Source organism: Oncorhynchus nerka, linkage group LG6 (assembly GCF_034236695.1).
Source record: "Oncorhynchus nerka isolate Pitt River linkage group LG6, Oner_Uvic_2.0, whole genome shotgun sequence".
Classification (NCBI taxonomy): domain Eukaryota; kingdom Metazoa; phylum Chordata; class Actinopteri; order Salmoniformes; family Salmonidae; genus Oncorhynchus; species Oncorhynchus nerka.
This window is the reverse complement of record NC_088401.1, coordinates 30,128,578-30,151,611: the sequence shown is the minus strand read 5'-3', so window position 1 is coordinate 30,151,611 and position 23,034 is coordinate 30,128,578. Positions and strand designations below refer to the sequence as shown.

The 23,034-nt window shown below is 40.7% G+C and overlaps 1 protein-coding gene across 1 annotated transcript in view; it reads right to left on the bottom strand.

Moving 5' to 3' along the window:
* LOC115130319 (F-box/LRR-repeat protein 7-like) overlaps positions 1-22,392 on the bottom strand; it is a 33,327-nt gene extending 10,935 nt beyond the window's left edge. Inside the window, exons 1-2 of the mRNA XM_029661336.2 lie at positions 21,949-22,392; positions 17,875-17,964 (exon numbers count right to left, since the gene is read on the bottom strand). Coding sequence (XP_029517196.1) covers positions 17,875-17,964; positions 21,949-21,985 — 127 coding nt within the window. The 5' untranslated portion in view covers positions 21,986-22,392. The remainder of the gene's footprint in view (positions 1-17,874; positions 17,965-21,948) is intronic.
* Between the last annotated feature and the right edge of the window lie 642 nt (positions 22,393-23,034).

Sequence of the window (23,034 nt, the reverse complement as noted above, 5' to 3'; positions counted from 1 at the left end):
ATGTTTCATCAATCATGGTAGTTCAACACGACAGTGGGATCCCATTTGATGTCTCTGTATTACTTGCAAACCTGTCATTAAAAGGACATATCTCACCCAGCTGATTACACTAGACATGAATTTACAAGGGCTACAGATGGTGCAAGACTCCTTTAGTTTGAGACATCAGAGAGAAAGTAGTCAAACATCTGGTATCTAACATGCACAAACTATTTCAGACGGGGGAGGAAAAATGAAAGAGAAACTCATGTATTTTAAGTGTGCAACCACAGCAAGGCATTTTGGGCTAAAATAATTCCCCACTGATACCCAAACCAATGATGATCCATATAAAATGATCCATACACTGTAGTCCTCAGCCATAATAATAAAGATGATCACATAGTCGTTTTGTGCATTATAAACTCAACAGATGTTGAAAAAAGGTATAGTGAAGAATGAGAGGGAGAGAAGACAACTACGAGGACAACAACAAGGAGAAGCAGGTGGGAATTTATTGGAATGACTCATGTACTGGAGGCAGCTCTGCGGGGTAGTCACTAGCTGGGACAGCCACAAAGAAATACAATCTGATTTTAAACCTAACCCTAACCTTAACCCCACTGCTGTTCTTATGTCTAACTCTAATCTTAAATTAAGACCGAAAAGGACATTTTTGTTTTCTTGCATTTATATGATATATAGCCAATTTTGACTTTGCAGCTGGCCCATCTAGTGGAAATCCCTCAGCTCTGTCTCTCGGTCAAGATTCATCCTAATAAACGTCAGAGCAGAGATACGGGAAGAAAAAAGAGAGAGGGGGAAAGATAAATTGGCAAAAGATGTCACAGACTTAACCGAAGCCTGAGACAAGTGTTCAGGCTGGGTCAATCCAGACCTCAACGCAGTCCAGTAGTACACCAAAGAGCTCCTTTCAAGAACACTGCAAAGGGCTTCCATGACTCTAGCTCTTGCCAGTGGGCTAATGCTACAGTGTCTGGCAAGACAGTCCAATTCATTACCTCAGTGCCATTACTCCTGTGACAAGTTCTTTCCCATCGGTCTTTTCCACTGTGGTTGTTTTGCCAAGAAAAGGGGGTGGGGTATGTGAGAAAGTCAGTGACACTCATTTCTAAATCCCAACTGACAGTGAATAGGACATCGTCAAGTCCCTTTTCCAAATCAACCTAGGAAAAACCGTATCACAAAGAAACCAGCACATACAGTGCCTTCAGAAAGAATTCACACCCTGTCCTTTTCCACATTTTGTTGTGTTACAGCCTGAGTAAAACATTTATTAAATTGAGATTTTGTGTCACTGGCCTACATACAATACACCATAATGACAAAGTGGAATAACGTTTTTAGACATTTGTATGAAAAACGGAAATGTCTTGAGCGAAAAGTATTCAAAACCTTTGTTATGGCGAGACTAAATAAGTTCAGGAGTAACATTGTGCTTAACAAGTCACATAATAAGTTGCTTGGACTCCCTCTGTGTGTAATAATAGTGTTTAACGTGATTTTTGAATGACTACCCCATCTCTGTACCCCACACATACAGTACAACTATCTGTAAAGTCCCTCGGTCGTGCAGTGAATTCAAACGCAGATTCAAACACAAAGACCAGGGAATTTTCCCCTATTGATACATGGGTAAAAACTAAAAAGCAGACATGGAATATCCCTTTGAGCATGGTAAGGTTATTAATTACACTTAGGATGGCATATCAATACACCTACTGTAGTCACTACAAAGATGCAGGTGTCCTGTCTAACTCAGTTGCCGGAGAGTAAGGAAACCGCTCAGGGATTTCACCATGAGGCCAATGGTGACTTTAAAACAGTTACAGAGTTTAATGGCTTTGATAAGCGAAAACTGAGGATGGATCAACAACATTGCAGTGACTTCATAATACTAAACTAAATGACAGAGTGAAAAGAAGGAAACCTGTACAGAATAAAATATATTACAAAACACGCGTCCTGTTTGCAATTTGGCACTAAATTAAAACTGCAATTTTTTAAACTTTATATCCTGAATATAATGTGTTATGTTTGGGGCGAATCCAACACAATACACCAATGAGTACCACCTTTCATATTTTCAAGCATGGCTGCATCATGTTATGGGTATGGTTGTCATCTGCAAGTACAAGGGAGTGTTTTTTTAGGATTAAAAGAAAAAGAATAGAGCTAAGCACAGGCACAATCTTAAACCTGGTTGTGTGCTTTCCAACAGACACTGGAAGATAAATTCACCTTCCAGAAGGACAATAACCTAAAACACAAGGCCAAATATACACGGGAGTTGCTTAGCAAGTAATGCTGAGCAGTGGCATGTATCCATGGATGCCAAGGGAAGCCAGGCTTCCCCAAATATTTGAATGTATCTTTCATCTGTCTTTGTGTTTTCAAAATATCCCATCAATTTGCAAGTGGCTGAATCTCACCAGAGAAATCATCAGAATGAGGGAAACAGTGTCCCCTCTGTCTCAGTATGTGTAGCCCATGTATCTGATGCTGTCTGGACCAAAATCAAATGTATTAGCCCATCCACCACTCCCCCCTCTTCCGAGGACACATATATTTTTCGTTTTTTACAGTTTTTCTGCTACATATACTTTTTACACATACATTTTACATAAACATTTAGCATATACATTTTACATACATGGTACTTTTATATAAAGCAGTCACATAACAATAATACATTACCAAACATAAGCTCTTTAATCCCACCCCTCAGCTACTCTCAGCCCATCCCATCACCCTAGACCAACCTCGTTTGGTTTCCATGTGCCATACATTTTTCAATTGTGCTGTGATGTTTTGCATACATTTCGAACCTTTCTGATCGTATAGTATCCACAGGTTATGAGCTAAAGATGAAAACCTTTCCTACTAGTATTATTATATTTTTTATTGTATAACCTGTTGCCGCTGTAGCATTTGTGATTGATGCCAGCAAGCATTTGGCCTCCCTTCATAAAACAATTTTAAAAATCATTAGCCAATCAGTGTTGAGCTGAGCTCAACTGTGAGTTATCCTGGTGCAGCAAAACAAACCACTCAAGGGAGGCCAGTTTGGATTTGGCTTCAGACCAATCAAATCAAGCAAAATGTAACTTTCAGGATAAACGTGTCTGTTTCTGGTCTGTGTTGATGTCCTTCAGTAGCTAGCTTGCTAAATTGGCCATTTCCAATGGATGGAGATGGAGATTTGGACTCTGTACAGGCCAATGATTATGGTCTAACCATAAATTAATATGTTGTGCCACTGGCCTGAGGCCAATATGTAGCCAAGTAGGCTCACGTTAACTAGCTAGCTAACAGTTGGTTCTGTTGTTCATTGTTGCCCATGTGAGGAAGTTTGGCTAGCAAGCATTTTTAGCTAGGTAGCTTATGACAACAACTAAAAGTGTACTGTATGACAGAGCCATAGAATGTTTTGCCAACATGAAAGAGAGGAGGATGGCATTGGCATTCAACTAGTCTACACGTAGGGTGAGTATTTCTTACGCATGCCCGTACACACACACACACACACATCAGTACCATGGTAAGCCACATGATATTTACAAACATTGATTTGGCAAAATTATTTTGGGAATCTTTAAGTTTGTTTTCGGTGTGTTAAAATGCTGTCATTATTTTAGTAGTTCTTCAAAGTAAATAAGACAAACTTTTATTATTGTTGAATACCAACTATCAATCACTTAGATCATGTATTTTCAGGTAGAGATACCTCGCGTAGCAACTGCTTTCGATCCCTCTTTCGAGCCCTCTTTCTCTCTTCTCTGTCTCCATTCCACACCATTTTTATTATAGCTCAGTGCTCCACACATACTGGACAAGCAGGCCAGTGCAATGGATTATGGGAATTAAAGTTAATTACTGTACTATGTTTTCTGTGCTAAACTATGTATAATATTGGCCTGTTCGAAACTACAACTCCCTACTACATTGCACAGTTCAGGCTGGATCTGATTTACCTCTACAGAAACTGCTCATTGAGCTCACAGAAAATAAATGTAATAACATGGAATTAAAATAATTGAACCGAGATCGGTTGAATGTTCCTGAGTGGACTAGTTACAGTTTTGAATTAAATCGTCTTGAAAATCTATGGAATCAAGAACCAGCTTGACAGAGCTTGAAGAATTCAAAAATGAATAATGTGCAAATATTGTACAATCCAAGTGTGCAACGCACGTGCAGAGACTCACAGCTGTAATCGCTGTCAAAGGTGAATCTATGTATTGACTCAGGGGTGTGAATACTAACGTAAATTTGATATTACTGTATTTCATTTTCAATAAATTTGCAAACATTTCTAAAAACATGTTTTCACTTTGTCATTACTGGGTATTGCGTATAAATGGGTGAATTCAAGCTGTAACAAAACAAAATGCGGAATAAGACAAGGGTATATGAATACTTTCTGAAGGCACTGTAATAAGAAATGCTCCATGGTTTCAGATGTCGAAACCAGTGGCCAGGCTTTTGTGTACTGTCTGTAGGGGCTCTAACGTAATTGATAAGGGCAGCAAAACGATCCAAAATAGAGAGACAGAACCTGCTGTCAGCATCTAGGCCAGTATTGGGTTACAATGGCTCTATAAAACCATATGGCCTTTATACAGTGCCTTGCGAAAGTATTCGGCCCCCTTGAACTTTGCGACCTTTTGCCACATTTCAGGCTTCAGACATGAAGATATAAAACTGTATTTTTTTGTGAAGAATCAACAACAAGTGGGACACAATCATGAAGTGGAACGACAACTTTTTTAACAAATCAAAAACTGAAAAATTGGGCGTGCAAAATTATTCAGCCCCCTTAAGTTAATACTTTGTAGCGCCACCTTTTGCTGTGATTACAGCTGTAAGTCGCTTGGGGTATGTCTCTATCAGTTTTGCACATCGAGAGACTGACATTTTTTCCCATTCCTCCTTGCAAAACAGCTCGAGCTCAGTGAGGTTGGATGGAGAGCATTTTGCAGTTTTCAGTTCTTTCCACAGATTCTCGATTGGATTCAGGTCTGGACTTTGACTTGGCCATTCTAACACCTGGATATGTTTATTTTTGAACCATTCCATTGTAGATTTTGCTTTATGTTTTGGATCATTGTCTTGTTGGAAGACAAATCTCCGTCCCAGTCTCAGGTCTTTTGCAGACTCCATCAGGTTTTCTTCCAGAATGGTCCTGTATTTGGCTCCATCCATCTTCCCATAAATTTTAACCATCTTCCCTGTCCCTGCTGAAGAAAAGCAGGCCCAAACCATGATGCTGCCACCACCATGTTTGACAGTGGGGATGGTGTGTTCAGGGTGATGTGCTGTGTTGCTTTTACGCCAAACATAATGTTTTGCATTGTTGCCAAAAAGTTCAATTTTGGTTTCATCTGACCAGAGCACCTTCTTCCACATGTTTGGTGTGTCTCCCAGGTGGCTTGTGGCAAACTTTAAACAACACTTTTTATGGATATCTTTAAGAAATGGCTTTCTTCTTGCCACTCTTCCATAAAGGCCAGATTTGTGCAATATACGACTGATTGTTGTCCTATGGACAGAGTCTCCCACCTCAGCTGTAGATCTCTGCAGTTCATCCAGAGTGATCATGGGCCTCTTGGCTGCATCTCTGATCAGTCTTCTCCTTGTATGAGCTGAAAGTTTAGAGGGACGGCCAGGTCTTGGTAGATTTGCAGTGGTCTGATACTCCTTCCATTTCAATATTATCGCTTGCACAGTGCTCCTTGGGATGTTTAAAGCTTGGGAAATATTTTTGTATCCAATTCCGGCTTTAAACTTCTTCACAACAGTATCTCGGACCTGCCTGGTGTGTTCCTTGTTCTTCATGATGCTCTCTACGCTTTTAACGGACCTCTGAGACTATCACAGTGCAGGTGCATTTATACAGAGACTTGATTACACACAGGTGGATTGTATTTATCATCATTAGTCATTTAGGTCAACATTGGATCATTCAGAGATCCTCGCTGAACTTCTGGAGAGAGTTTGCTGCACTGAAAGTAAAGGGGCTGAATAATTTTGCACGCCCAATTTTTCCGTTTTTGATTTGTTAAAAAAGTTTGAAATATCCAATAAATGTCGTTCCACTTCATGATTGTGTACCACTTGTTGTTGATTCTTCACAAAAAAATACAGTTTTATATCTTTATGTTTGAAGCCTGAAATGTGGCAAAAGGTCGCAAAGTTCAAGGGGGCCGAATACTTTCGCAAGGCACTGTATCTCATTTTTGGAAGACTGAGTCCTAATAAGGGCAGAGAAAGTTTAATGGGATTTGTGGGAGAATATTAAGTCTCTCCCACCTTGAGTTGAATAAGTGGATGCTGAGATTGCAGTGCAGTGCAGTAGCTTGCCTGTCACCAAGGCCTTCACTACAGGAAGCAGCTACGTCACCAGACAGCCCGAGTACAATGGAGCCTGGCGCTTCGCTTACAATGTGCATACTAGGGCAGGAAACTGTGGGAGTTTTAGAACGACCAGCATGACTTTTCTCTCCCAAACAGCCTGCTCCTCACTGAGCATGAGCAGCACCACATGTCCTCTGGCCCCTCTGACACATACCCCCAAAACAACACTAATATCCTCATGGCCTCGAAAAAAAAGGCCTCAGTGTCTGCTCCAAGGACACACAATCCCTCCCCCTCGCCTCTCCTCACTTCGTAAATCTTCGCTGAGGAGGACTGCAGACCCTCAGATATACGACAGCCAAACCCAGGCCTGATCTGCTCCAACTTTCTCAGCTCAGAGAGAGGCCATTGTGTGTCTATGTATCACAGCACTAATTTCCCTGAACGGAGATGACATTCTGAGGCTCCAAAAGCAATTTGGCGTCAGGGTAGAACTGATCCAGCCTCTTGCGAAGCGCTGACTGTAGAAACATTAGAAGCTGATGCAACATTTACAGGTTGCTAAAGCAGGATATCAAGAGGGAAAAGCAGGAAGTGCTTAATGTCTTCTAACCAACTGCTGCTCCTGGACATAGAGCGTGCTTGAGGTAGTGTACTATACATGTAGATTTAGCAATGTTTAGTTTAGTGACAGTGTGGACAGCAGGTGTGGAATGATGGCCATGATACATAGCTAGAGCTGGGGACTGGTTCAACTCAAAAAATGACAGCCTTCCCAATGTAAAACATATTTTCACATGACCCTTCCCTTGTACTGTAAAATAAACGGAACACCCTCCCCCCTCAGATAATTAACTCAAAATAATGTTAACGACCATGTGTTTATAAACGTGGAAATCGTCTTTGTCACTTCAGCATGCTTTTGTGGCACAGTTAATGCCACGCAGGGCTCCTGGCCAGATGATTGACAGTGCACTGACCACTCTCCCTGCCTGTACATTGCAATCAAAGCCGGCTGCAGGCAATGATCAGCTAGGGAGAAATTATATATATATACAGTGCCTTGCGAAAGTATTCGGCCCCCTTGAACTTTGCGACCTTTTGCCACATTTCAGGCTTCAAACATAAAGATATAAAACTGATTTTTTTTGTGAAGAATCAGCAACAAGTGGGACACAATCATGAAGTGGAACGACATTTATTGGATATTTCAAACTTTTTTAACAAATCAAAAACTGAAAATTGGGCGTGCAAAATTATTCAGCCCCCTTAAGTTAATACTGTGTAGTGCCACCTTTTGCTGCGATTACAGCTGTAAGTCGCTTGGGGTATGTCTCTATCAGTTTTGCACATCGAGAGACTGAAATTGCACAATAAACTTATTCCACTGTGGTCCCGAGGTTTTATGTAAATACATATACAATTACATAGATACAGACATATTACAGAGATAGAGAAGAAAAATTGTTCAACCTCCAGATGAGTATGAGAGGGGAGTTTAAGTACACTTCTTACAAGCTTGTTTTGCTGGTAGCATATTCTTTATTGTTTGGGGTTGCTGGTGACCCATGATGTGCAGGCATAATCAAAGTGACACTGGACTAGTGCATTCAATTGCTGACAGTATTTCATGTGGAAATTCAAAAATCTTCAATATGCCATTTTCCTTTACAAAATGTTTTGCGCCAAAACATGACAGGAAAGATTTGAATTTAACAGATATATAAAAAATAATAATAATACAGACACCCATATGCATTCAGATCTAAGTATTCAGACACCAAGTTGACTGTGCCTTTAAACAACCTCGAAAATTCCAGCAAATTATGTCATGGCTTTAGAAGCCTCTGATAGGCTAATTGACATAATTTGAGTCAATTGGAGGTGTACCTGTGGATGTATTTCAAGGCCTACCTTCAATCTCAGTGCCTCTTTGCTTGACATCATGGGAAAATCAAAAGAAATCAGCCAAGACCTCAGAAAAAAAATTGTAGACCTCCACAAGTCTGGTTCATCCTGAAGGTACCACGTTCATCTGTACAAACAGAAGTATGCAAGCATAAACACCATGGGACCACGCAGCCGTCATACCACTTAGGAAGGAGCCACCTTCTGTCTCCTAGAGATGAATGTACTTTGGTGTGAAAAGTGCAAATCAAACCCAAAACAACAGCAAAGGACCTTGTGAAGATGCTAGAGGAAACAGGTACAAAAGTATCTATATATCCACAGTAAAACGAGTCTTATATCGACATAACCTGAAAGGCCGCTCAGCAAGGAAGAAGCCACTGCTCCATACCGTCATAAAAAGCCAGACTACGGTTTGCAACCGCACATGGGGACAAAGATCATACTTTTTGAACAAATGTCCTCTGGTCTGATGAAACAGAAATATAACTGTCTGGCCATATAATGACCATCGAAAAAGGGGGATGCTTGCAAGCCGAAGAACACCCACCCAAGTTCCTAACCATGAAGCACAGGGGTGGCAGCATCATGTTGTTGGGTGCTTTGCTGCAGGAAGGACTGGTGCACTTCACAAAATTGATGGCATCATGAGGCAGGAAAATTATGTGGATATATTGAAGCAACATCTCAAGACATCAGTCAGGAAGTTAAAGCTTGGTCGCAAATGGGTCTTCCAAATGGACAATGACCCCAAGCATACTTCCAAAGTTGTGGCAAAATGGCTTGAGGACAACAAAGTCAAGGTATTGGAGTGGCCATCACAAAGCCCTGACCTCAATCCCATAGAAAATTTGTGGGCAGAACTGAAAAAGCGTATGCGAGCAAGGAGGCCTACAAACCTGACTCAGTTACTCCAGCTCTGTCAGAAGGAATGGGCCAACATTCACCCAATTTATTGTGGGAAGCTTTTGGAAGGCTACCCGAAACGTTTGGCCCAAGTTAAACAATTTAAAAGGCAATGCTACAAAATACTAATTGAGTGTACGTAAACTTCTGACCCACTTGGAATATGAAAGAAATAAAAGCTGAAATAAATCATTCTCTCTACTATTATTCTGACATTTCACATTCTTAAAATAAAGTGGTGATCCAAACTGACCTAAGACATCATTTTTACTAGGATTAATTGTCAGGAATTGTGAAAAACGGAGTTTAAATGTATTTGGCTAAGGTGTATGTAAACTTCCGACTTCAACTGTATATATTCGTCTGCATAATGGAAGAGAAGCTTAGGCCAAACCCCATAGATATATACATTTCTTTATGTCAGATGGCTACTGTGTCTGCTGTACAGATAGACGTACAGGAGGAGGGTAATTCATACATTTTCATACAAATATACAAATATTTTGTGTAAAGATAAGCATGATATTGTTAGATTATAGGAGTAACTGAAACAGTCTTCCTCAACTCAAGTTAAACTGTCGGAGAAAATTGGAGCGCCGGGGCACACTGCCTTCATATCATAGGCCTCCAGTAGCTAAATCTTAATAATAGCCACACCAAACCTTCACAAACATTTCTAAACTGTATTAAGGTAATATCAAAAGTAAGCCAAGCTATTGTTTATAGGGAAAATATGATTAGAATAGAGAATGTAAACCAGGGAAAAAACACACAACTTTCCCCGGTGCTGGATTAAAAAAAACAGAACCCTCCCCAAAGCAAAAAATTTAAGTTTGGCAACCCTCCCCTATTTTGGGCCATCCATCCCCCCAGTAAATGTTGATCTGTTCCTTAGCCATTTGCAACAGATGCACAGTAGATCGCAGCCAGTGAGGAAAGAATTCCCCAAACCATTGTGTTATGATTGGAGGAAATGTAGATAACATCCCAGATGCTTTGCTACATGTCTTCTGCTCTGGCTTTAAAACCCCTGGATATAGGGCTGTAATTCTCATCCATATGGCATGGTTGCTTCCACCACAGCTGTCACTTTCTCTACTGAGTAGTGACACAACCCTCAGAGCGAAAGGAAGAGATAAACCAGAGCAAGGTAAAGCCCTATATCCACATCTGATGTCATATTGGCACACAGACTCACACAGATCCAGGTGTTGTATAGCCAAAACCTGACTAGCGGGACCACATGGCGTCTTTCCCAACTCCTGTCGAACATGCTCCAGTTATAATACTGAAAAGTGGGATTCAGAGTGAAAGAAACCAACACTGCAACTGCATTCAAACAAGTGGGTCTATGTCCTGCCTTCCAGAGATAGATCATGAAAAGACTAAGCAGTAAATCAGAGAAGAATTATAATATGAAAGACTGAGGCAAACTGTGCTCCCTTCCCCTCCTCCTTGAGGAAATGACTTTTACTTGTTGTTTTTCTTTTTCTCTTGCAATCTCAACAGTCATTTTTTGTGCCTGACGCTCACATTTCCTCACTCTGGAAGTGAGGGAGAGAATGGGGGAGGGGCTGAGATAGTAGACAGAAAGGAGGTGCAATTACAACAAATACATCTCAGACTCGCATACAAACCACCTCAAGACAGCTTTAAAAAGAAAAAGTTTTCTTTGTGAAACATGAGCTTGATTTGCAGTAAATAGCATGTTGGAGGGAGTAAAGTATCTAAATCAAACTAAAATAGGGCAACTATAGTTTAATAATCCATCTACCCTCCATATTGCGATGATTTAACATTGGAACACTGTGTGGCCTACATTGACAGATCCTTGCTATTTCTTTACTGCAAGGTGGCGTATTATGTATATTATCCCTTGTAGAGGAGTTGTCATAGCGTAGACCTACATGTAACTTCTTTCAAGCAGACCTCAAACACAGCTCTGCTTGGTATGCCACTAGAAGTCAAACATGGGGTCAGGGTCTACAACGCTGGCAGTCTAGCACCTGCAAGACATTTCCATATAGAAACAGCTTCCTCCTCTAAACAAACCGCCATGCCTGTTTGAGCACCTTTCAACACAGCTGTCAGGCTGGAGGACAAATGATGGGTAGACCGCCTCTCTCGGTGTAGCTAAAACGTTCTGCTAATGCTCGGAAAACACAGCGCTGCCGCAAAAGTGTGACGTTTGCCAGGGGCCTGTGTTATTGTTTGGTTAGGGAACAACCCGCTCAATCACTAATAAATTAACTGTGTTATTTATGATCAGTGCACTGAAAACACAGAAGGTTTTGATGATAGCTGTTTATAAAAAATAAAAAATACTGTCTTGAGGAATCTTACTAGTACCCACTGGTAAGGTTTTGTAGTTTATAGTAACACTATGGAATATCCTGTGTCGTGCTGTTCATCATAACAGACCAACATCTCCTCAGACCATTTCATATCTGACAATGAAAAATCTACATGAACATACATCATATATGCACTATACTGTATATACAAAAGTATGTGGGCACCCCTTCAAATTAGTGGATTCAGCTATTTTAGCCACACCCGTTGCTGACAGGTGTACAAAATCGAGCACACAGCCATGTAATCTCCATAGACAAACATTGGCAGTAGAACAGCCTTACTGAAGAGTTCAGGGACTTTCACTGTGGCACCGTTACAGGATGCCATCTTTCCAACAATTCAGTTCATCAAATTTCTGCCCCGCTAGAGCTGCCCTAGTCAACTGTAAGTGCTGTTATTGTCACGTGGAAACATCTAGGAGCAACAACGGCTCAGCAACGAAGTGATAGGCCACACAAGCTCACAGAATGGGACCGCCGAGAATCAACATCTGCACAGTCCTGTGTAGTTCAGTTGGTAGAGAATGGTGCTGTGGGTTTGAGTCCCATGGGGGACCAGTATGCAAAAAAGTATGAAAATGTAAGCACTCACCACTATAAGTCACTCTGAATAAGAGTGTCTGCTAAATGACTAAAATGTAAATGTAGGCACCAGAACTGTTTGTCGAGAGCTTCATGAAATGGGTTTCCATGGCTGGGCGGCCGCATGATGCCAAGCGTTGACTGCAGTGGTGTAAAGTTCCCTGCCATTGGACTCTGGAGCAGTGAAAACGTGTTCTCTGGAGTGATACAACTGTACACAAAGCAAGGTCCATACAGAAATGGTTTGTCGAGATCGATGTGGAAGAACTTGACTGGCCTGCACAGAGCCCTGACCTCAACCCCATCGAACACCTTTGTCATGAATTTGAACACCGACTGCAAGCCAGGCCTAATCGCCCGACCTCACTAATGCTCTTGTGGTTCAAGTCCCCGCAGCAAAGTTCCAACAGCTAGTGGAAAGCCTTCCCAGAAGAGTGCAAACTCCATGTTAATGCCCATGATTTTGGAATGAGATGTTCGATGAGCAGGTGTCCACATAGTTTTGACCATGTAGTGTATTTACTTGAGCATACAAAATAAATGGATCATGGGTCTATGGGGCGAGTAGTTTACAAACAGCTGGAATTCAAGGGATTTATCGTCCTTTGGAGGATCAAAATGTTAACATTTTGGAGACAGCAGAGTTTTCTACTTTGCACTGTTTAGACTGCACTGCTGACCCTCACTGACTTCAGAGTAGCCAAAAGAGAAACACACTTCAGACTGGCCAGAGGCTGATTATTGTACAGAGGACAATAAATGTGGATTATTGGATTTGAATATATGGCTCCATATCCTGTGTGGGTTGATGAATGACAATGCCATTGCTAATTGAGAGGCTACTATGGATCTTGCGATAATCCAATAAGAAATGTATTAGGCTGGGGAAATTGGATTTGATATTGGGTATAAAATTAACTGGAAGAATAATTAGTTTGATTCCAATGGCCAACAGAGCCTGATTCCTTATCACACTTTTACATTAAAATGGCTCAATTCCACCTCATATTATTTTATCATGTTCACGAGTAGAAGACTAATGGCTACTTTTCCTTACACACTGTTTCACTTTTCTTTTGTTCCTGGTCAGTCAGGAAGGAAGCGGGCATGTGTATTTTCCCCACCATTCACTGTTTCTAAGTTGCCTTCCTGGTGCCAGAACAACTTGCTGGTTGGTTTGGGGGGGGGGTAACAACACAGAAGGTGCATGGCTTTGACATGGTCAACTTTCCCATGAATCACTCTCTTATCTGTGACTGAAGAAGCCTGATACTACTAGGCCAAGTGGGATTTTTCATATTATCATTTCTCACTCTCAACTACATATTCGGTATCTAAAAGAGCCACTGTTGCTACATAATATAGGTTCTGGGTGCTGAGATGACTAAACACTATAGGAGTTCTACACATCCTATTTCTATGGCTGAACCACATTCCACCCCAGAGTAGAACCGTGCCAAAGAAAACCCTCCAGGCAGGCCCAGACTGCAGGGCCATGGTTTAACCCATGCTGAGAGTCTTCAACCTCATCCATCCCAGGGGAGGAATGTACAGTCTGAAGCTAATAAGCAGGTCAGCTGTTTGAGCCCACAAGCTCTCCTAAATAGCCATAAAAAACACATATCACAGAATGATATTGGATGACTTCATCAAAAGGTATTTTCCACTTGCTTAGATCCGCTGTGATGGAGACGAGGGGTATAACTCTTCATCTTCTTCATGTGGAAAAAAGGCATGAAGAAGTATTGCTGAACCACAAGAAGGTTCTGGGAAAACACGAGGGAGCTAAATCCCAAAGAGTGACTTGATGCAGGTGCACGGCAAGCCAATGGAATGAACAAATTCCCAAACCCTCAAATAAGCTCTGCAATAGTCTACTGCATGATGGCAATATATGTCCTACAATGAAGCAAAAACAAGGTCATATCTTTAACTTCTGTGCCCCAATGTGGCCCAGTTGTATTGTGCAAAGTCTGGTTTCATCAAACACTTTAATCATGATTTCACATCTATATGTGCAATGAGGGTTGACAACTTTCCAAGCCAAGACTGATGCAATATTATTGTTCTTCTTATGAAGGTACACAATTAAATAAGGCCACCCAGATGACTTCACATAATCCAAGTGATGCGTCATCATGAAATTACCCGTGCTGCTACTGAATGCAAACATTAGCTAGTTCAAATAGCCTAGAGAGAGGATCCTCTCCCAATCAGCAAGTTTGGCAAAGCCAGTTTGCTTTCGTGACTCCCAAGCTCACAAGGCCAGGAAATGTGATGGACCATGCCTCCAGATCTGAGCTCCGAGCCAATGTGTGATTTTGTGCAGGAGCAGCCTGCATCCTGATTAGTTTAGAGGGCCGTGGGGCTGGGTGGAGTGTGTGTGTGTGTGTGTGTGGGGGGGGGGGGGCTTTGGAGTCACGAAAGCAAACGGGCTGTGGTTGTGGTGGTTCCAGACCATGTAATTACTCCCACTTAGCAGGAAGAAAAAAACAACAATTTATGTCATAACACAGGAGCGGAATTATGGTTGGGCAGCCACCGACCGCGGCCCACTCTCCCGTACAGGTTGTTCTCCTAGCTAGCAGACACACAAGGCACAATTAGTAATTTCCCATAATACCCCAGTGAAGGTTCCAGCAGCTCCTCGATGGAGAGATACTGGTGAGTCAACGTTTCCCTCTGAGCCTAATGTAGTCTGGAGAGGAACAATGCTCTGCCTTGTTTGAACCCAAACTGAGAGTAGTAGACCAAACCTCCTGAATTGACTTGTTACAGTTCACAAATGGTTAATTGGATTATTCATTAACATTAATGAACATTAATGTTAATTACATTAGCCACTGAGTGGTCCATTATGGAACCAGTCATTGAAAGACCTTAAAGACCAATACATATGCACTAGTGATGCGTGGGTTGACTCATAACCCACAGTCCACGCGATTATATCCACGGGGTTGGCAGGTTTAGGGTCATGAAAAAAGAGAAAACTATCCATTAAAAGTCCAGAAATTTCTAATTTTTGTGCAATTCATTTCTATAGGCTACATTGAGGTTTTGCTTTCATTATTTGTATCTGGCGTTAATGCGCAACCTAGGCCTTAGCTTTAGAGTCTAACTGTAGTGCGCCAAATACATGCCAAATGCTTTTGGAAAATTGGGAAGAAAAAGTTAACTTCGATCCACTGAGGCAAAAAGAATAACTCAATAACATAAAATCTGCGAAATGGAGAGTTGAAAATAAATAGAAGGGAGGGCCAGAACAGCAGTCTAATGTTTGGGAAAGATTTGGTGAAGTGCTAAAAGAGGATGATAGCAGTGACGGCTATATGGCTATGTTATGTGTGATGATTGTGAGGCGGTATACAAAGGGAATTGTGCTGTTCAGGTGGGTTAAATGGAATAGTACCCTAAATGAAATATGGACACTGACTGTAGGCCCATAACCTCTCACATAGCCTAATATAATATTTACTCCTGCAGAATTAAGCAGTTATTGCAGTAAAATGATATACCAAATATACATTTTGACTCTTTTTGAAATATTATTTATTTATTTTAGCATCTTGAGAGAATTTGGCCATGCATGGCCATGCATCAACAGTTTAATCTCTGGATTTCTTCATATATATTTAAATGGGATGTGAATCAGTTCGTCTTTTCAATGTCTTCATTCCAACGCCTTTCATCTTGCTGGAACAGTTGCTAGCCGTTGATGCGGTTAGGGAACATCTGTAAAGGTGCTATCTTTATCAACATCATAAAAGCTGATAGTATTTCAACCACATAAAATATTAATTCAAGCTGTCTGAAATCTTATAAAAACCTGTTGGGTCGTTTTAACAGCTTTTAAGTTCCTTAAAACCGGTCAAACTGATCTCATTTGGAAATTTTGCATGGAAAATCTTTCCTGTATTTTTGGAATTCTTTTATTTTCTACCCGGTCCCTAAATGTCTTTGCTGCTAGAGAGAAGTGGAGATGGAAGAGGAAAGCAAAAACAAACTTTACCAATGTCAACTGCATTGAAGCATTCATTCTATCGATTTATGACATTATTCTGGTGAGCAAGGGTTTATTTACTGTAGTCTTCTAGGGCAACAAGTAATGACAGAAGGGAAGCTGAATGTATCGAATTATAGACAAGTTGACAAATAGCCTACCAAATTGTTGGAAAATATAAGCAGGAACATAAGCCTATCTAAAACATTATTTCGCCGTCTCTGACTGTACAGCGCATTTTCTCTGTATTTGCGGTTAGTGCGGGCATCAGATTTCCACTTTATCACATATAGTCAAGGAAATGCAGGATGTGTTATTAGCAATTGCAGGCGGGCGACAAACAGCTGACCCACGCATCACTAATACACACATACATGCACATTTTTTGTACGAAACAAAAATTGCATCTGATATAATATGAAGTTTCACAGCAAAATAGTCTTATTTATATTCTCTTCTCTCAGCAACACCTTGAAATGTATGACTGAGTGACAGCCAGAAGTACTGGGTAGCCTATGTTTTTGTTTTCTTGTGGGAGGCTCCACAAGAATACCTCATTCCTCTCTTTCAAAGCAAATATAAAAAGATTGGTGTCCATACAATGGAGTGTGTGTGTGTGTGTGTGTGTGTGTGTGTGTGTGTGTGTGTGTGTGTGTGTGTGTGTGTCTGTGTGTGTGTGTGTGTGTTTGTCTAAAAATGGTTAAGAAGCCTATGCCATTTTTTCTCTTAAAAGGAAAACTGCCTGACTTTTGTCTATGATGGGTTTGAGGAGATTGAAGCTCAGCAGACGCTAAGTAGAGTTATATGAAACACATTCTAAACAGCTTATAGAAAAGGAGACATTTAGGGTTACATTCCGTAAATGCAAGCAGTCAGTCAGCTCCTTTGATTGACGAACTGTCAAACAGATTGACATACCCTCAAGAAAGACATATGTTACACATATTGGAGAGTACTTTTTTACCAAAGCCAGAGCGTTGCTTGGATATATGCAACTGTCTTAATATCCTGGAGATTTTATTTGATGTTTGACAACCACAAAATCGACAGGAGTTACAAACACACTAGCACAATGAAGAGCAGGCCCCTGATGTAGCCAGGTTGGCACATTGCCTGGGCATACTCACTGGGAACTGGGGTTGGAGGAAGGAGAAGGAGAGCCACCATGGGACAATGTCTGCTTGGAAGGAGATGGTCTATTTGTGAGAGGCACAGAGCTAACCAACCACTACACCGATGATACAACCTAATGGATCAGCTAGATGGCCATGCATTCCAGACCAAACAAAGAGCAGAAAATTGGCATCGTTTAGCTAGTCCTGCTATTGCTAGACAATGTAATACATCACAGTATTATATGTTCTCTTCAGCATTTCCCACTGGTCTTCTTTCTCTCTCTCTCCTTTTCTCTCTCGCACCGGCAGACACACACACACACACACACACACACACACACACACACACACACACACACACACACACACACACACACACACACACACACAGAGGTAAAGAGCATGCTCACTGACAACACTCAACCCTGATATTACCAGTTTGGACAAGCATTCTTCCTCTTCGAGGGGGCAGGAGTTTTGAAACAAAGCAATAGAAAAGCCTCCGGCTCCTTAGCTCTGATGAGAGCCGTGAGTTTGTTTTCAATTTAGGGTTATCCCAGGAACACACAAGTTTCTCCAAAAATAGGCAGTATTACAGAAAGGGGATGGGGGAGGGGGGGGGGGGTTGAATAATGAGCACCAGATGCCTTACCTTCGGTGGTAGCCACATTCTTTGGAGCTTTGGTCGGTGTGTGATCTGTACTCGAACTAATGTCAGAGGAGATGCTGGAGCTACCTTTACCTGTGGACAAAGAAAACATACATAGATGTTACACTCATGAAAGATTGTCAATTGATATTGATAGGGTGAGATATCTGAAAGGGTTTAACCAACAGAAGAATAGCATACTATGGAAACATGGAGAGCCATCTCTACTGTCCTTTAAGACTTCTGCCTCCCTCAGTTTCAGTTGGACATTTCACCTTGGCATGTGTTCAACATTTTTGTTGGTTGCTTCCTATGATAGTGTGTCCCCTCTTCCATTTGGAATAGGAATCACGTTTCTCCTTTAACCCCTGCTTCCAAGAAAACGGAAAAGACAGAAGGGAAAGGCTGTCCTGTCAGAGAGGGAAATGAGTAATCACATACGATCCGCGATTGCAGCTTCATGGGTCCTCTTGGGGCATGCAGTGTAGTGGTCCCAGCTGTAAGCAGTATTCTGTATGTAGAATAACTAGATGTATGGTCCGTACTCAGTAGTACACAGCTTAACTATATGCTGTGAGTTTAGTCTAGATGGTTGGTTTCTAGCTGTTTTCTTCTCCATGAAAAGCTGCTGATGACATGATCTCCTCTCACTCCTCTCTGAGGGCCAACAGGCTGTTAGTGGACATTATTTTTTTTACTGCACCTCATTCCTCTGTCAGATCATAAATGCAGCCTTGTGGCTTTGCCGAGCTGAAGCGAGGTCAGTGCCTTCACCCAGCGTGAGAGCCTCCTAGGTCTTCCCAAACAGTTACACCCACACAACACACGCCTATGTACACATACTTATGCGCACATCAAGGCCACTCATGGACATGGACTAGACAACGCCAGAGAAATGTGGTTAACATGCATGAACGCTGTGAGAGGAAAGTAAGAGCGCTGGAAGATGGCAAGTGCAAAAAAAAAGCTGCCCCCAGGACACAGTTCAGCTTAGCCGTTGAAAAAGGCAAAGATGTCTTAACACCTCATCTGTAATGACTATACTAAAACCTACCTCACCAGACTAGTAATTTTCAAGTGCAACTTCCCCCTCCCACATAAAGTCTACACACACACACACACACACACACAATGCAACTAATATGTCTTTCACGTTCAAACTGCTGTATGATATCGGCAACATATTGTGGTGACATCATAGAGACAGCACATCTGCTATGGTTTCCACCAAATTGAGTCACATCATCATGATAGAGAACCATATAGATGTTAAAGTAACTCTCCAGTGTTTCCAGATTTCTATGAAATATGACCTATAATTAATTACAATACGAGTGAAATAGTTTTCCTTCCAATTTTTTATTTAATAGAGTATGTTAAAATCATATTTTCTGTGTTGGTGACGGCAATCACCAATCGTAAAAAAAATATTAATTTAAGTAGACAGCTGATTGGTCAGCTCAACCAATGAGCCAACATAACATCATGTTCTGTAATGTAGCAACCATGTTTGAGATACAAGTTTGAGTTTTTTTTTATTTTATCCTAATGCTTAATTAAGAGTTTTGAAATCTGCCACACCCCCTTTGAATGAGCTTTTGTTTTGTCAAAGGAGAAAAACATGCAGATGTTTAAAAACAACATTCTATGGATTGTTTTATCTATAAAACTAACTTAATTAGTTTTGATCACTTTACACATTTGTTTTGGGATCCACCCCTGTAAACGTAATTTGCCTAATGGCGCGTGAGTGGAGAAGGAACGTCTCATTTCAAGCAAGCGCATTTCCATCCATGTTCACTCTCTTCGTCGACTCACCTCGATGAACTTTGACCTTTTTCAAAATGAGGCAAGAGAGGACGGAGGAGAGAGGACGCAGAAGGTGAGCAAATCTAATTGATAAAAGCCCCCCCCCCCCCCGTCTTTGCTGAGATATTACTGGAGAAAACATTAGTTTAACAAGACGAGAAGCATATAAGAGTTTTACAAATTGTGCCGACCTCGTGATTCCTGTCCTTGGAGGGAAATATCAGTATGTAGTTGACACATTCAGAGGAAGTGGACCTGTGAAAGGCACCTGAGAAATGCTTGTTGACATTTCTGGGAAAAAAAACGTCCTTTCCTGTCTTGTGCTTATATAATGTGTTGGGAGAGCATTGCTCAGTTTTAGTTACTGAAGTGTGATTTATTGTGGGGGACACTTGGAAACAGATGTGTAAATGGACCGAAATACACTCTATAAAACACATTAATACAATTCTGTTTGACAGCCTTAATATTAATGTTAATATTAATGCTTTACTGCATAACTTGTTTGAAGGTTTTCAGCTGAGCTGCATGCAATTTATTGTGCAACAGGCTACATCCCTTGGGTAAACATAGGCTAGTTCAGAGTCATCTCCTGTGGAGCAAAATGAACAGGTATGAATCCTAAGCCACCCAAGTAGTGTTTAAGCTGATTCTCTCTCCCAAATGATTTCTGTTGTAACACAAAAATATGTATTTACATAAGGAGTGAACCACAAATGGTCTAATAAACTGGTCTGTTAAAATCTGAGGGAGAAGACTTGAGGTCTGAGGTGCTGAACTCGGCAAGAGTTGATGAGATATGCCAATCTAGAACACAGTAACAATTGGACACGTAATTAAGTACTGTAAATTAATATCCCAAATAGTCATACTTTGTAGATTTCTATATTTTGACCTTGGTAGAGAAATTATGGTATGTGTATGGTCAGTGATGGAAAAAGTACCCAATTGTCATACTTGAGTGAAAGTAATGATACCTTAATAGAAAATGAGGTCACCCAGTAAAATACAACTTGAGTAAAAGTCTAAACTATTGTGTTTTAAATAGAATTATGTATCAAAAGTAAAAGTCTAAATAATTTCAAATTCCTTATATTTAGCAAACCAGTTGGTACAATGTTCTTGTATTTTTTTAAATTTACAGATAGCCAGGGGCACACTCCAACACTCAGACATAATTTACAAACAAAGCATTTCTTTAGTGAGTCCGCCAGATCAGAGGCAGTATGAATGACCAGGGATGTTCTCTTGATGACTGCGTGAATTGGACCATTTTCCTTGTTCTACTAAACATTCAAAATGTAATGAGTACTTTTGGATATTAGGGAAAATGTATGGAGTCAAAAGTACATTATTTTCTCTAGGAATGTAGTGAAGTAAAAGTTGTCAAAAATATAAATAGTGAAGTACAGATACCCCAAAAACAACTTAAGTAGTACTTTTTACTTAAGTACTTTAAACTGCTGTGTATGGTATGTGTCTCAGTCAGAAATTAGGCTATTTGGATGTAAGGGTCATCTTTTATTTTACTAGGCAAGTCAGTTAAGAACAAATTCTTATTTACAATGACGGCCTTCATTGGCCAAACCCAGACGATGCTCGGCCAATTGTGCGCCGCCCTATGGGACTCCCAATCACAGCCAGCTGTGATACAGCCTGGATTTGAACCAGGATGTCTGTAGTGACACCTCTAGCTAGCACTGAGATGCAGTGCCTTAAACCACTGTGCCACTCGGGTGCCCATAGGTCCTTCCACGAAATTGGTATCTTGTAAATTTGCAAGACAACATAGGCTATTATCACAATTAACAATCCTTCTATCTCATCTTTTTTATGTCCCGTGATATAGGTTGTCATTATTATGCAATGAGGTCTGATGTTTACTTCCCATACAGTAAAGTCCCCTCACCTGGTACAGAAGGCCTATTGGGCTATAGACTAGATGGAATGATCATGTGCATAAAATATGTCTGCCATATAACTGGTTATAGCCTACTTCACTTTAAGAGTAAACACCCTGACATGCCTTTTTGGTACAGGAAAGCTCTATTTTTGTATCCAACAAAATATTTGCTATTAAATAAGCAAGGATGGATAAAGGCCTTCTGAAATTAGACTAATTAATTCAGTTGTGGAACAGCACAGAAGATTCCATTATATTCTAATACAAACCCATCAATGTTGAATTCATAAAAGATAAGTTCGTTCTCAGTAGTTGGTTAACCTGGCGAATGTTTCCTTCAAAGTTTGGGCATTCCAGATACTCACCCTCACTTCCATACTGTTTCCCATTGTTCGCACCCATCCTAAAGAATGCATAATCTACATGCAGAACTCATTGGTATCCAAAAAAGCACAAATCCAGGATAAGCGTCCACACACTATGATATATGAAAAAGGAAATGATCACACAGAACTAAGGAAATTCTAAAATAATATTTGTCATCGAATGGTTAATCCAGATGTTGACAGAATAACGGGGATAGAAGACGTTTCGATTTTTACGCAAAACAATCCAGACTAGTGTTTCCAAGACGGTACGGGAAGCGTAACTTCTCTATCAAAATAGTTTGTTTAACTCCATAACTTTGGGTCTGCATTGTTCGAATAAATCCAGCATCAGAATAATATCAAATATACGTTTTAAATGAAACCCCCTAAATGCAACCAGCTGTTGCGGGTTGCGTGCAGTCATGGAGGCGTCCAGAACCATACCCAATAACTTTTGGCAATGAAGGGAAAACGCACTCCGCTAGTCTAGATTTAAAGAGACAGTGCACCTTATTTAAAGGGAGATGATGAAATAAATCAGAGGGAACCCCTTCAGTATACAATAACCTAGGCAAAATTTTACATGAAGCAAATGATACAACATTGGCATTGCATAGGCTATGATGAGCACATATTAGCTTTTGGACATGCACTATGTGATTTGAAGGACGTGCTATATATGTACATATATATAACTGGTTGTGTTTGAATACTCATACTAGCTTATAAATAGTTTGCAAAAAATAAACATTTATAGTATGTGACATTTCGAAAATAGTACTCTGAATGCGTTATCTAAATGGGCAATTGCGTTGATTCCCGCCATTCGTTCATTTTTGTACAGACGGTCAATTTATCTTATTATCAGCTGTTGTCAAACACGTGAGTCGGAAAAGATTAGTTAATTTTAGTAGATCAAACCCTGAAATTAGTATGCAGTTTAAGTATGTAGTATGCTAGTATGGCTATTCAGACACGACCTCTGTCTACCTTTGTGACAATTCACTACTCTAGTAGTACTACCACCAATTTCCCGCATGAAACTCCCATGACCAGGCTCTTTTACTATACGTGGACATGGGC